Genomic DNA, 15,870 nt, shown 5'->3' on the forward strand with positions numbered 1-15,870 from the left:
CTGTATAGATTACATAACGCTGAGCTATGCCTATTATTGGCTGTACATAATGTTTTATAAGGACACAGTGGGGTTTCTGGGGTCGATTCTAAACGAATGTAAAAGTTTTCAGCCGAGGGGGGTTTTCTGTGTTATTTTCTCACTTCTCTCCGGAGGAAATACCCCCAACAAAGGAAGAGAAAAGCATTTCACCGTACGACGGTGCCGCGCGCCAATAACAGACGATCTACAAGCTCACATCTCACATCGACGAGGCCCGTCGTGAGCTTTACAGATCTGCTGTTTTTCACCGTCGCCTGGCGAAGTGTGAATCGGGCTTGAGGGCATTGACGTCATCCGTCTGGCAACAGGCATTGGTGGAAAGTAACTAAGTACATTTACTCAAGTACTGCACTTAAGTACAATTTTGAGGTACTTTTACTTCACTGGAGTATTTCCCAGTTTCAATACTTTATACTTCTACTCCATTACATGTCAGAGGCAAATATTGTATTTTTTACTCCACTACAATTATTTGAAAAATTTAGTTACTAGCATTTTTATATTATAAAACAAACATTAACCACTTTAGCCCTATTTTATACCTAGGCTATTTGAACAATATGTCAGTACTTTTACTTTTGGTACATCTTGATGCCAATACTTTTTGTACTTTTACCCAAGTAACATTTTGAACACAGGCCTTTTGAGTTGTCACAGAGTATTTTTTATATTGTGGTATTGATACTTTTACTTAAGTAAAAATATCTGAGTACTTCTTCTTCCCCCACTGGCAACAACAGACATGGACGGCGTCCGACAGGAGCTCGCTGATTGGTCGCTACGCCTCGAGCTGCAGCGCGATTGGTCAGGCCTCGGCTACATAGCTCCACTGTATGCTCCATTTTGTTCGCAAACGGAGTCGGAGGGAGAATTTGTCGTTACAGTAACGAAAGTACGTACGAAAATCCCAGGTTTCCCGGAATTAGGTAGGAAATATAGCGTTGCTGCTATACATAAAACATCATCCACCTTTTTGGGAGATTTCTGAGGTTGAATTTGATCATCTTGTGACGATCTAAGGCTTTTTCACCAACCAAAGCCTGGAAGAAGTCGGTAAGTTTTTTATTTGGAGCCTCCGTCCGTCGCCATATTGTCACTGTTCTTTCTTTGTTGTGGTGCCAGACAGTAATGTGACCCACTGTTGTAAATAGTAAATAGTCACGTACTCGTTCATAGAGTTGGGTAATGGATTGAAAAGAAATCCACCGACAGAAGGTATGTTTTTTCTAGCTCGTCACAACCAGTGAGTGAATACCTCGGTTATTACGACGTCTTGTTTTTCCACGGGACAAACAGGGTTGCCATGTCTATAAGCGACGTTGGGCTTGTTTTTCTGTAAAGTTGCTTGTAAATATTGGTAGTTTCGGGTTACGTTTTTTGGTCTTGTTTCTTAAAAAAGTGTAGTTGCTTATTTTTTAGGGCTTGTTTCCTAATGTTGTTTAAACCAGTGTTCCTCAGAATCCTCACACATTTTCAAGTCAAGGACCCCGAATTAACATTTATTTGTCTACGGGCCCCATCTGAAAATATGTTATGCCAGGGACACCCCACATACAAAATTTGGGTTGTTAAAATACATTAATTAAAAAGATTTTTTTGCATTGTGAGCCTGTAGATCGTCTATTTTCAAATAGTCAATGTATGTTTTAAAAGGCGACGGGCTCGCTTCATAGACCTGGTTGCTTGTTGCTCTCACTAAATCTGGCAACACTGTGGACAAAGCCGGAGGCAGGCTCACAAACAGTGGGATTAGTCGCTTTATAACGTTTATTACTGTGTTATTATTGTGATCATCGACGACAAATAAAGGTGTTCTATCTATTTTATTTGATAATAATAATGATAGTTGTGACAATAGTGGAACACATTCTACACAATATCCAGACCTGGCGTGTTGTGTTTTCGCACTTTTAGTGCGATGACGCACTTGTTAATTCATTGTGTGTGTGGCCGCAGCTCCTTCCTGCTCCTGTGTTCGTCTTTGTTCATCTTCTTGTATTTTGATTATTTCCTTATTATTTTGAGTAATGAACATTGTCAGAACTATACGATTGCTTATGTTTTGTATATATATAACGATACAAATATGAATAATAAAAAAAATACCGTAGTTTTTTTTTTTACCGAATGAACTATGGTCAGATACACTACCCCCACTGTATCAACCAAACAGCTATCTAAACCACTGTTTGGGACACATTTGTATGGATCACGAGTAAATATCCCCTTAGTCCTAGGCATTTTGATTTATTTATTATTTCAAAATATTGTTTTTAAATCCCCCGAAAATGAAAAAAAAATGTCATGAATTCAATGATTTTTGAAAAAATAAATACAATCCCATAAATTATTTGTTTAAAAAGTAGTGAAACTAGCTGATCGCGACGCGTTGTGAGTTTGTAGATCTGTTATTTTCACTAGTTTGGGTCCCGGGGCAAACGTCTGATTTCGGAGCTATACAGCGGAGGGAGAGGTTCCGTCGGAGCTATTTTGGGTCTTGAGCTGAAGTTTGGGAACCAGTGATCTAAAGCATTGTTTATTTTCAACCCTCTGCAGGTAGGCCATCGGCTTCTTTAAGAGCATCGTGCCGTCGAGGTTGAATTAATGTTCAGCTCGGCTTCACGGGTATACATCGCTCATCATTGGCACATGAACACTTCACAACTTGCTGGACACAAACGTGCAGCGAGAAGTAGTAGAACGAGGAAGACTACTTCGAGGACCTGGAGATCTACTGGAGGGGAGACATTAAGCTGCTGCTCAGTCAACTTTGCAACAACAAAGAGGTGGGTGGTGGACAGTGTTGCCAACTTTTGCGAGAGAAACAAGCAACCAGGTCTATGAAAAGAAGCGACTATGCTACATGAAACCTACTTGAAAATAGCTGATTTACAAGCTCACGAATGCAACGCGGTGTGAGCGTGTAGATCGGCTATTTTCAAAAGACCCTGCAAAAAAATATGGAATCTTTTTAAAACATTTTAACAACTCAAATCTTTTATGGGGATCCCTGGCATAAGATGATTTCAGATGGGGGTCTGCAGGCCTACATATTGTTACATACTACATATTATTTTATAATTTATTATTATAAATAAGCAGCTACACTTAAGAAACAAGGCCAAAAAACCGCAACCCACAACACAACTACCAATATTTACAAGCGACTTAACAGAAAAATAATCCCAAAGTCGCTTATAATAAGCGGACATGGCAACGCGGACTGTTTTGCTCTTGGTTGGCTGGTTGTAGGGGGATGGGCGGCTCCGACCACACTGTCTAGTCTGCACGTAGGCCATAAGCCTTTGCAGTTGTTGTTATGCCCACCAGGTTTATCATGTGACCTGCTACTAGAATTTATTGTTGTTTGATAATAACCAATCTACATTTTGCGCAACCTTTGCACTGTCATACCACTTAGTACAAAATAATTCATTCATTTATGGAAAACAAAAACATAAAAAGATATATATACACATATCATCTAATTTATAACCTGTGCAATTTGTGTGTGTTGTATAATTGCGCAGGTTATACTGCAGTTATCTTATAGGTTAAATATTGCATATTATTGTACAACTTTGTATTTGATATGCACAAGAGTGCAAATAGTAGGAGCAAAGATTGATGTGTGCTGCGCTGGATACCAGTGCTTACAGCCTTTTGTGCACTTCATAGATGGTGACATTCTTCTTCTCATTGTTCAGGTGACACACAGGAATAGCAGCATGGGAGGTGGAGAGAGGTACAACATTCCAGTGTCCCACCCTGAGCGCCCGTTGCCCAAGAAGAACCTGGGCCGGGTCAAGCAACGAGGTCGTGATCAAAACATTGCAGCAACAGCAGCATCCTTAGGAGCAGTGGGGGGCCTTCACATCCACCACCATGGCCACCGCAGGAGCGACAAGGGCACAGCCTACCCCTGGTCTCCAGAGGCCCGGCAGGCCGCGGCCGCTGAGAAGAAAAACGCATCTGTCCGTTTTTCAACCAACTATGACCAGAATTGGGAGGGCGCGGTTTCCCATCTCAACAACCTCTTGTTGGACAGCCCAAGCTATGCAGGAGCAAAGTTCAGCGAGCCGCCGTCGCCCAGCGTGCTGCCTAAGCCCCCTAGCCACTGGGTGCCCTTCGCCCTGGGCTCCTGTGATAACAGGGAGATGATGACCTTCCAGCTGAAGAGCCTGCTCAAAGTGCAGGCCTAAGACGGAGCCCCGCACTTGACCTTTATGAAAAAGAAGCCAATGCATGAACTACGGCTCCTCTGAGAGTATTTAGTCCCACCAGGAACGCCACAGTGCTGTACTTCTTTTAGTACATTTTTAGCTTGTTCTCTTGGGTGGCATTTGCAGTGTTCTATTGCAAATGTTAAGTCAATAACATTTTTTTTTTAAAGTGATAGTTTCAAATATTGCAGAACTGTAGCCTTGCTGGTGGGGAAGATGCTCTCAGTCGAGACAGTTTCTGTAACTGACGATGAACTGGATATCCTTTGTACTTTTGCGCTCTGTTATTTTGTTTTGATGTTTTTATGTTGGCTGTTATAGCAGGCCGAGTGAGCTTTTCTTCCCAAATAGCAGGTATGGCAAGGTATTGTAGTAAGCAGTAGAGCTCAAATCTCTTTTACGGTCCATTTCTGTGGACAGATATGCTTTTTCATTGACACAGGTTATGCTAATCCTTTTTGGACCTCACCTCTAAAGCATCTGGTGCTAAAGCACATTCACGTTTGTAGCATTTTATTTTTTTTTAGTTTTATTTGGGGCCCAATATATTATTATTTCTTTTATCTGGGATGTAAAAGCCACTCGCCTGCAATTCTGCAGGGAAACCAGATATATATTTCTGGAGAGGAATCAGCTGTCGCGAATACAGGTCACAAGCATAACCTCAAAAAAACTGAAGGGTAATATGAGACCATGGCACACGGACCTTGGACTCTCAACTCCTGTACCTTTTTTATAGCGCTGTGCGCACTGCACTATGGGAGTTGAGCTTGCCTAAGGCCCGCAGCTCTCTATCATAGCGTTACTTGTGTTAAAGTCCATTTGTGTTGTAGTCGAAAGGTGTATGAGTCTGTCGCACTTAACCAAAGCAATGTCTTTAGCTGTGTTTTTGCCACCTTCTCTTTGCCTGACCGACGTGGTCACTAGTGCCATATCGACCACGTTGGCCGAGTGGGGAATTGGATGGGAGTCCCCGGGGTCACATCCCAATTTCAAATTAGTGCTGTTAGCCCCCTCAGTGGAAACGCCACATGGCAAACAATGCGGAAGAGGACCAGACTCAACAGGTGGTGGATGTGACTGCACCAATTTCACTCTGCCTTAAGCTCATGTCATGGTCCTGTTTGCTGTGTGGCCTTCTTTCCAGTGGGGAAGGCAGGGCTGGGTGATGTGCACGATGTGGCCCAAGGGTCTCAACAATGTAAGGCGCAAGGCCAGTGCGGGTGTGTTTACATTTATACATGGGTCTCAAGGGTTGGCCATCCCAACAATCTCCAGACACTCACTGCCTCCTGCACCCCTTTATCCTCTTGCACTTGTTGTCTTGAGTTACTGGCTGAAAAGCTGTTTTTCGCTCTTAATGGTGGGTGCGTTGTCGACTATCTATAGTGTCTTTATTTTTATTTTACCAAACCTCTATTGAGGCTGTCTTTTTTCCTTTGCAGAACGGGAGCTGTAATTGCCAGCTTAGAAATGACAAAACAAAGTACGAGAGCTTGAAAATATGTTAAAAGAGCCATGTATATAAGGAAATGTATTAAAATACTTGTAGCATATGTACATTTTGCAGGACAATTTGAAGGCCTGCTTGACAAAGTATTTTTAGTAATAACACTGAATGTACGCGACATGCTATGAACATGTCTTAACTTCAAATGCTGAAGAATATTTTTGTTAAAGAAAAGAAATATCTGCATATAGCATTTGTCAATACCCCTGCACTGTGTAATCTTGCCAGTGATCTTGCACATAATGTTTTTATTATTTTGTATTATGAACAGTGTAGGGTGAAAAGATGCTGTAAGTGCACATTTTTATAGAAAAAAAACAAAAAAACCAAATCTTTAATTGGACCTTGGAGGAGGCTTCTGTATGTATGAATTGTTTGGATGTATTTTTTATTGTGCTTACAGTATGTAAGCTTGCTTTTATTTTCCTTTTTTTATGATCAACCACTTGACAAGTTTAACAAAGCCTGATTGTGCCTATGTTGAATCTCTCTCTGAAAAAAGAACTTATCAGACTCATTTTGAGTTTTTGTTTTCTTTTTTTCCTTCATTGGGTAGAGCTCTTACTCATTGACCAAACACACATGGCCACCTGAAACCCACCTTCAGTTCTCAGTTGTTCTTCCGCCAACTGACAACTGAATTTGGTCCAGTTACTTTTATAAACTGTTTTTTCCAACTATTTTATGTAAAAACTGTTTTCTATTGTTTTGTAAATGATCATGCATGCAAAAGTCTCCTCATTCTAAACTTTTAACCAAATTGGCTGTTAATTTGTCCCACTTGTTAAATGTCACCGAAGATGAATATGAAAAAAATGATTCCCTGTCCGCAGAATTGGTACTAATTAGATGTTCAAAAATGTTAAGAAGAAACGGTATGCTATGCTGTTTAAATTGGTAAAGACAAAAATAAGTTCAAAAATATTAAACCCCTCCCCTTTCCCCCCTACCTTTGTGTCTGGTTGTCTGTATTAACATGTTCTTGATGCTCATAAGTGTGAAAGCACAGATTCACATAAGTGCACCCACACCACAAAAAAAGTACATGGCTGACGGAGATTTATTTAAAGTTTCACTAGGTCAGTTTACTTCCCAAAATTCCAAAACGGCTAAATGAAATTATCTTAACATACCCATCTGATTCATCACTGATGAAAAGTGTTCCAGAGCAGAGCTGTTCTCAATACCAATTCCAGTCTTTGAACATACACAATTCAATTCAATAATCTGGGTACCCAGATCTTTACTTCAAGGTGTGCTGCTCTGCAGCATCAGTGCACTTTTACATCAACGATCCATAATATGCAGCTTGAGATGGTTACATTTTCTGTTCTAAAAAAAAAAAAATGCATCCATTTAATGATGAGAACAAAGAATAGCTTCAATGGTGTAACACCACTAAAATACAGATGAGAGTACTAAGGAACACTTGGGAGTCAATTAATTTAGTACATACATACATACACAAGGAAATAAAGCAGCACATACTGAATATTATATGGACTACATGTAACAAAATAGGGCAATGGAAAGAATACTTTTTACAGATTTCTGTAACAAAAAATCAGGCTACATTCCATCCATTCCTTACTAATTTCAGAACTTAGTAAACAATGGCTGCCTGAATGGACTGTAATAACATACAGTAAATAACATGGTAACGTAAACGTGGCATCTTGGGGTACAACATGAATTGCATTATATATTATTTTCCTATTTTTCCATTGGAGAAATAACCAAAACAAACTGAAAAGTAAAATACTGCTATAACGTAGAATATTGAATAAAAATTTAGTATTAATAGATTTAAGGTAACTCAACATAAAAAAATAGGACTTAAATGGCAAAGTTAAATGGAACCATCTTTGAAACTATAATATGAGCTAAATCCACAGTACCCAAGTCAAAAGACACCAGATATAGCCAACAACGTATCAAGAACACTTCCAGGAGCTTGCATTATATCCAACAAATATTTAACTATACACAACATTAAAGGAAACTCCAGGTCTTTCTTTTCTCTTGTGCCGTGCAGCATGTTCAACCAATATCTTGGTGATATAAGCTAGCAATTAACAAGGGTGGGCATGAACATTTGAACTCTAGAAACCATACTCAAAACGTTTTAAACACAAAACATCCTTTAGACAGAGAAAAACAACAGGACTTTGGAAGTATGGAGTTCAATGGCCGCCAGACTTGCGGCCAGCCCACGACCGCGAGCGAGATCGAGACCGGGACGGAGACCTGGAGTAGGAGCGTGACGGTGAGCGTCCCAAGGACTGCTTCTGGGAGCTGGATGCAGGATGAAAGTCTTCAGCTGGGCTCGGGGACCGGGACTGGCTCTTCCTGCCTTTGGGTCTAGATCTAGCAGGGGTTGGGGAGTGAGAGGCTGAGCGACTACGGGATCCTGGGCCATGGTGTGTCCTGTTGTGGTCACGGGGAGGACCTCTGGACCTGGCAGGAAAAATAACGTGAAGCCACAGTGTATTTAGGATCACACTGGCATATGGTAAAAGGTTTAGGAATTTCCCCTTATCACAGGGAATATTTGATAGATAGTTAAATGCAGCATGGCAATAACGAGGTTAATTCTGGGTCTGATGTATTACTGTGATTGCTTCTTTGTTGCATGTTAAAAATGTAATGTTACTATTATTTGACTGCTGGGTAAAAAGAAAATAAATATATATATAGTGCAGTGTCCTAGTGCTATAAGACAAAACATGAAGATACTCACGGACTACAGTGAAAAGTGTGGTCTGTATGGTAACACATTGCAGGTTCAAGAGATGAGTGCGTGCAAGACATTCAAACTGTGTTATAAAACACGCAGGAGCTTGCTAAACCTTGTTCATACAGTCAATGGGCGGCTTATGATACGTTTTGCAATGTTGTTTTCATCTTATAGGGTGCATATGTCTAAACCAACTTTCATTTCTTTTCACCTTCATTTCTAATCTCATGTACATACCTGCTGCTATGTGGACCTACCCAAGTGATACCACCGTTGTGTGTAACCTTATGCACCTTATATCTAACCTCATCTTTTTTCTTGCCTATCTTCAACATGTTTCTCTGTTTTTCTTTCTTTCTCTCCTTGCTCTCCCTGCCCCCAAAACGAGCCCAGTGGCTTGTTTTGAACAAAATGCCTCAAACCATGAACGCAGCGTCCGATTGCCGTGAAAGACAGAGGAAGAAATGACCCTTTTCACAGTGACCTATTATAGTGCCACCAGGAAGCAAATTTTTGCAAAATATATATATTAAAAAAATATATATATATATATATATATATATATATATATATATATTACTCCTACACATCCAAACTTCATGCAAATCGGTACACATTATGTAGTCATGTGATCAAGACAGATCTGTCCATCCTGATTGGCTAAGATTGACATCTAAAGTTGGCAAGAGTGGCTCGTTTGAACACGCCTGTTGTAGCGCCACCAGGAAAGCTTTTATTATGTTCACCATGCACAATAAAATAAGCAAACCCAAAAACAACATACAATAAATTTGCACCTAAACATCCATATCAGTGACGAACTATGTACATAACAATCCCTACCTAATGTCCATCGCAACTAAACACATCATCATGAAACTTACCTAAACACCCCTACTACGCCACGAAAGAACCTCCACCCAAACATTGTCTGACTATAACACTATAACAAGCCACTTCACATTAATAACAATACAATTAACAGTAACTCAAACACAAAACTATATTCTACACTCCCACAAATCATGTGCCATAACTTCATCAACATGAATCCCTCAACTTCTACAGATTCCACTCACCTCTATGACTGAATTCCGAACATTCCTGTGCTGGCCCAGAATAACCTACCTGACCTGCCGGAGACCTGTGTTCCGAGGAGCACTTTTTCTAGTCTCTTCCTTAAAACAACAACAATTATGGAGCTTGCACAAAACAAATTTCACCCACTTCTTTATACCTGTAAACCTGTGATGTGACAATGAAGAGGATTCTGATTCTGTCATCATGGCATGTAAGTATTAAAACAAAGCGTCACTATATCAGTACCATAAAGACGTAATGATGGTGCTTACATACATAACAGATGTCATTTCTATGAACAAACGGTTGTTCCATCAACAAAATGCTTTATAAAATCGAACGGCCCACTGTATAAACTGCTGGTTGGTGATTTTACCATGGATCCTTGCTGTTGGTTTATGTCAACCTCCGACATGCTTTTGCATTATTTGTCATGGAGATTTTTGGTTTTTGGTGACAAACAAAATGGACAAAGTGTGTACTATCTCCCCATTCATTAAAGGAGAATTCCGGACAAATTAAGTGTTATCTTTCATGTCTCGTTACTCACCTAGCGACGTAAAAAGTGGCGTTCTTTTTTTCCATATATTCCCCTGTCGTCATTTTTTAAACCCCCTCCGTTGTCATAATGGGAGCGCGTGGGTTAGTGAAGTTCGTCTATTATAACCGATGCAATGTTATTTTTTTCTCTACTACGATTCATTGTAGAGTCTCATGATAGTCAAACATGCGCTGAAAATTCCTGCGAGCCTGCCGTTAATGGCGAACGATTTAACACTGGATGCTTGTTTCTTTCCAGAACCTGGCAACTCGTGTTGCCAGATTCTGGAAACAAGCAACCAGTGTTAAATCTTTCGCCATTAACACATTAACTGCCAAGACCGTAGCCCTACGGGCCGTTAAATCCAACTGTTAAGTGCCGAGACCGTAGCCCTACGGGCTGCGGTCTTTTCGCGCATGCGCGGTCCGGGTGCACTTTCGGAATTTTTTTGATCCACTTCCGTTTCCGGTTTGATGACAGGAAATAGAATTATTTGGGATCCGGTTTTCACGATCACGCCCGCTCCCATTCTACAGACGAAACTGAAACTCAATTCTCTTCCTGTAGTTTTTTCTCCTCGCATTTCACTGTTTAACGTAATCCGCTCTAACTCAAACATGGATGCCCCGTTTGACACGTGGTTTTCACTGGGAGATACAGGGAGATCTCGCGGATGTAAACAGACTGTGTAGCGCTCAATCTTAAGGATTTTAACAAGATCTATGGCGACATGAAAAAAACAAAAAAACAACAAAAACACCTTGGCACTGGTGAGTACATTATGAGATTAGCCCTTGGCAGTGGATGTGTTAACGGCAGGCTCGCAGGAATTTTCAGCGCAAAAAAATAACATTGCATCGGTTATAATAGACGAACTTCACTAACCCACGCGCTCCCATTATGACAACGGAGGGGGTTTAAAAAATGACGACAGGGGAATATATGGAAAAAAAGAACGCCACTTTTTACGTCGCTAGGTGAGTAACGAGACATGAAAGATAACACTTAATTTGTCCGGAATTCTCCTTTAATAGCCATCAGGTTGTGTAACTTATCACTGTACATTTGCACATAGTGTGAAATTTGTCCTCTGCATTTACCCATCCAAACTATTAGGAGCATTGGGCACCGGGGAGCAATTGTCTTGCTCAGGGACACTATATAAATAGTGATAGTTATAAAATCGAACTGTTACTACAGTAGGTTCTGTAGCTTATAAAATTAATTAATTAACCACTTAAGCCTGATTTATCGTCATTGTACGATCATCTAAAAATATATAATAATAATTATTATTATAATAATATATAATAATATCAGTTATTTTTGCCATTTGTGAAATGTTTTTTAAAGCGCAATATAGTGCCTTTAATATATTTTTTGTTAATAGCGCACCTGTCATTATCGTGGCTTCTGCTCCGTCTGTGCCGTCCATAGGATCGAGAGCTGCAGAAAAAACAAGGACGACAACATCTCTGACAATGGCCATATCGTAACCAACAGACAAGCAGTGAGAGTTGCATTTGCTAAAGGATTAACTCACTCTCTGGGGCTCTCAGACCTCCGAGGACGGCGCTCGTAAGAAGGGCTGCGGGATCGGCGGCGGTTGCTGCGGCTGCGAGAACGGCGGCGGTGGTCATCTCGATCACCGTCGTCGTATCGGGAGAAACTGCGAGGGGAGTGGCGCTCCTTTGTCTTCATCTGGTTAGGGGCTACAATGGACACATTGAGGTCAAGACAACACAGGGACATTTCCCTGTTTTAATCTAGTGTAGTGTGTGCGGCTGTGATCTAGCTGTGGTTAGATGCAATGTTGCTGGGACATGTAACATGGATGAAAGCTGTTCGTACTCTTGCGGTCTCCCTGGGCAAACTGGATCTCGATCTGGCGGCCGCACACCCACTTGCGGTCTAGGTTGTGAAGGGCATCTTCTGCATCCCGGACATCTTCAAATGTACTGGACTGTTAAGGCTTCTCTCTTAGGGAATTATTTTAATTATTTTTCGGGGTGGGGTTGGGGGGAGGGGGGAGGACAAAGGGCTGCGCACATACATACATACCGTAGTACACAAAAGCACAAGGCTAATACTACTACTATACAGGCTGGTGGCTCCATTCTGACAAGGTCTATACATGGAGCTGCTGTGTTCAATACAAAAATAATAATGTATACAAATCATTTTGAAATAAAAAATTAAGTTATTATGACTACAATTACAAATTACAATTACTGATTCAAATAGGCCTACTCGTGATTTGGGCCTAAAGACACATAAGACAAATACTGAGGTGGTGAGCCATCAAGTGGTTTGGGTAGGATACAAAAAGTTAGGTTTGTTACCTTTAACATGCTTGACCTTTGACCTTCAGCTTGCTCTTTATTGGCTTGGCAGAAGAACTTGAGGTTTCCTGCTTGTCTTTGCCCAATAAACTCTTTGCTTTTCCTCCCTTTGGTAGACAAATGGAAGCCTGGATGCTCTCTTTCCTCCACTTTGCATCTTCATCTTTTTTCTTTTTCTTTATTTTCCAATTCCACTATTGCTTGATGCCTGGGTGTCTTTGGCTTGCATCTACTCTACAACGGCCTTTCAACTTTCTTTGGTGTGGGGTCTCCAGAACTGTATCTTTACCATTTCTAAGGCAACAACAGAAGAAATATTAGTTAGGAATATGTTTAATCCTGCATACAATATACTAAGTGACAAATCAATAACACTTTCAATTAAATCCCATACAATAGACCAAACATTTGTGAAATAAAATACACGTAATGTTGACTCAACATCGGAGTACTTAATAGTCCACTCACTGCAACCAAAAGGTTATTATTTAAAACATTTACGATCAGTCAGGGAAAACATCACTCAAAACATCTGAAACATGAAAAATACAAAGGATATTGAATGTAAGCAAATCCTCTTGGTCGCCGTGTATAGAAGTCAAGTGGAATGTAGACATCTACAATAGGCCCAAAACGACCAAACTCACGGCGTATATCCTCTGGCCTAAAGTGTCATGAAATAAGGACATTTATTCTGCTGGCGAGCAGATACACTACGCTAGAGCCCAGTGTGTGGGTGTGTGGTTAGCATCGATTATGATCATACATTATGATCATTACTCATCATACTCACCTGCATTTCCTCCAGGGGATCAATACAAGTTTATCTTATTGACACAAAGACCCAATTACCACACTTACAGGAAGTGTTCTCATTAAAAACAAGTACATGAGCGTTTCCATCAAACCACTGTCCATCTCTGATTACAGCTATGAGAGCTAGATAGGCCAATACTTTTACTTCTACCCCATTACAGCTCAGAGGCAAATATTGTACTTTCACTCCACTACAATTATTTGACAGCTTTAGTTACTAGTTACTTTGTAGATTTTGATTATGAATACAAAACATACATTAACCTCTTCAGCCCTATACTTCAGCTATTTGAAAATAGCAGATCTACAAGTTCGAAGCATTGTGAGCTTGTAAATCTTCAAACGTGTTTTTTTTTTTTTTTTTGAAAACTTCTGCATAATGGGACATTCTGCATAATGAGTACTTTTACTTTTGTACTTTTAAGTATATTTTGATGCCAATACTTTTGTACTTTTACTTAAGTAAATTCTGGACTTTTACTTGCAACAGAGTATTTATACACTGTAGTATTGATACTTTTACTTAAGTAAAACATCTGAGTACTTCTTCCATCACTGTTATTTTCCTCAGCCGTTGGTTTGATTAGCTCGTGTTAAGACAGACAACTACCACAGCATTGTGGAGCCCCAGAGCAGCAGCACATTGACAGACTGTGACAGCCAGTGGTGGAAAAAGTACTCAAATGTTTTGCTTAAGTAAAAGTATCAATACTGCAATGTAGAAGTACTCTGTTACAAGTAAAAGTCCGGAATTCAAAATGTACTTGAGTAAAAGTACAAAAGTATTGGTATCAAAATGTACTTAAAGTACCAAAATTAGAAGTACTAAAATGTTTGAAAATAGCAGATCTACAAGCTCACAACGTGGGCTTGTAGATCGGCTATTTTCAAATAGACTAGGTATAAAATAGGGTTAAAATGGTCAATGTATGTTTTATAATGTAATAATTTATACATGCAAAGTAACTAGTAACTAAAGTTTTAAAATAATTGTAGTGGAGTAAAAGTACAATACTTGCCTCTGAGATGTAGTGGAGTAGAAGTAAAAGTATTGGAAATTGGAAATACTAATAAGTAAAGTACAAATACCTCAAAATTGTACTTAAGTACAGTACTTAAGTAAATGTACTTAGTTACTTTCCACCACTGCAGACTGACAGCACAGGGCTGCAGGCTGGAGGCTGGAGCAGAGCAGTGAGTGGAGGTTACTGTTAGATTTCCTCCTCCTATCAAACCTTAACGTTAGCCATCTTGGTCACGTCAAGCAATAAGCAGCGTACAAACAAACGTACCTGGATTCGTCAGAGATGTTCCTAACGAAGAGAGACGTGTTTGGAGGTCTTAGGTACCTCGCCATTTTGTTTATGGGAAACTGTTATGGTTTATTTTTTGACTCAATGTAACAAGATGTTTTGCCCCAAAGCTGCAGCAGCTGACGCTCTGCCTCCTTCGCCAGGGACTGCTCGGAATGTCCCATTGCGCATGCTCTAAGTCCATAGATAGAAAATACTAATGTGTGTGTGCGTCTGTCTGTCTGTGTGTGTGTGTGTGTGTGTGTGCGCGCGCGTGCGCAGAGGTGGAAAGTAACTAAAGTACATTTACTCAAGAACTGTACAATTTTGAGTTATTTTTTACTTCACTGGAGTGTTTCCAATTTTCAGTACTTTTACTTCTATTCCACTACATCTCAGAGGAAAATATTGTACTTTTACTGCACTACAATTATTTGAATACTTTAGTTTTAGTTACTTTGTAGATTTTTTATTATCCTTACAAAACATGCATTAACCTCACAAATGCGTGAGATGCGATGCTTGTAGATCTGCTATTTTTTACAAAAGAGTTACATATTGAACTTGATGGGATATTCTGCATAATGAGTACTTTTACTTTTAGTACTTTAAGTATGTTTATAGTTTTAATACTGGACGTTTACTTGTAACTGAGTAGCCTATATCTAGATTGTGGTATTGATACTTTTACTTAAGTAAAATAATTCGGTACTTTTTCCACCAGTGTGTGTGTGTGTGTGTGTGTGTGTGTGTGTGTGTGTGTGTGTGTGTGTGTGTGTGTGTGTGTGTGTGTGTGTGTGTGTGTGTGTGTGTGTGTGTGTGTGTGTGTGTGTGTGTGTGTGTGTGTGTGTGTGTGTGTCACCAAAATGTGGAATGCCTGACCAACAGCCATCAAAAAGTGTGACTCCTTATTACCCTCCTTCAAAACCGCCATAAAAGAGCACCTGTCTGCAATTCGTAACTGGTCCTAGAAAAGTCTTCTAAGCTTAACACCAGAACTGAGCCCCCCCCCCCCCCCAATTGTTTTCTGTACATATATGTTTGATTGCTACAGTACAGTGTTGATGAAGTCTTGTATATTATTGCATGTCTATACATGTCTTTATGAATTGAATACACAGGACCACAATGGAAACAAGCCCTTAGGGCTTTTTGTGTTATCCTTTTAGCATCATTGTATAATCGTACCACTGTACTATTTGCAAACTGTTAATAAAGTATTCAATCAAGCAATCAATCAATCAATGAAACTTATTACCCAAGTGCCTCTCCTCCTACTTGGGGGGT

The 15,870-nt window shown here is 40.0% G+C and overlaps 2 protein-coding genes across 3 annotated transcripts; one reads left to right on the top strand and one right to left on the bottom strand.

Annotated features, from left to right (window-relative positions):
- Nucleotides 1-902: 902 nt before the first annotated feature.
- On the top strand, nucleotides 903-6,724 carry pnrc2 (proline-rich nuclear receptor coactivator 2). Its single transcript, XM_080427291.1, has 3 exons — nucleotides 903-1,095; nucleotides 2,599-2,828; nucleotides 3,750-6,724. Exon 3 carries the CDS (start codon nucleotides 3,771-3,773, stop codon nucleotides 4,242-4,244), a length of 474 nt encoding a protein of 157 aa, XP_080283417.1. The 5' UTR covers nucleotides 903-1,095; nucleotides 2,599-2,828; nucleotides 3,750-3,770; the 3' UTR covers nucleotides 4,245-6,724.
- srsf10a (serine and arginine rich splicing factor 10a) lies at nucleotides 5,694-14,722 on the bottom strand. Of its 2 annotated transcripts, none has more exons than XM_080427289.1 (6): nucleotides 14,584-14,722; nucleotides 12,476-12,769; nucleotides 11,957-12,112; nucleotides 11,677-11,924; nucleotides 11,529-11,579; nucleotides 5,694-8,232 (listed from the first exon to the last, which is right to left on the bottom strand). In XM_080427289.1, the coding sequence occupies exons 4-6, from the start codon at nucleotides 11,883-11,885 to the stop codon at nucleotides 7,959-7,961; spliced, it is 534 nt and encodes a 177-aa protein (XP_080283415.1). In that variant the 5' UTR covers nucleotides 11,886-11,924; nucleotides 11,957-12,112; nucleotides 12,476-12,769; nucleotides 14,584-14,722; the 3' UTR covers nucleotides 5,694-7,958. The 2 variants fall into 2 exon arrangements, with proteins under 2 accessions (XP_080283415.1, XP_080283414.1); XM_080427288.1 differs by having other exon boundaries at nucleotides 11,677-11,845; nucleotides 11,985-12,080; nucleotides 12,457-12,769.
- Between the last annotated feature and the right edge of the window lie 1,148 nt (nucleotides 14,723-15,870).

The sequence above is a fragment of the Gymnoscopelus braueri genome (assembly GCF_963280865.1).
Source record: "Gymnoscopelus braueri genome assembly, chromosome: 4".
NCBI lineage: Eukaryota > Metazoa > Chordata > Actinopteri > Myctophiformes > Myctophidae > Gymnoscopelus > Gymnoscopelus braueri.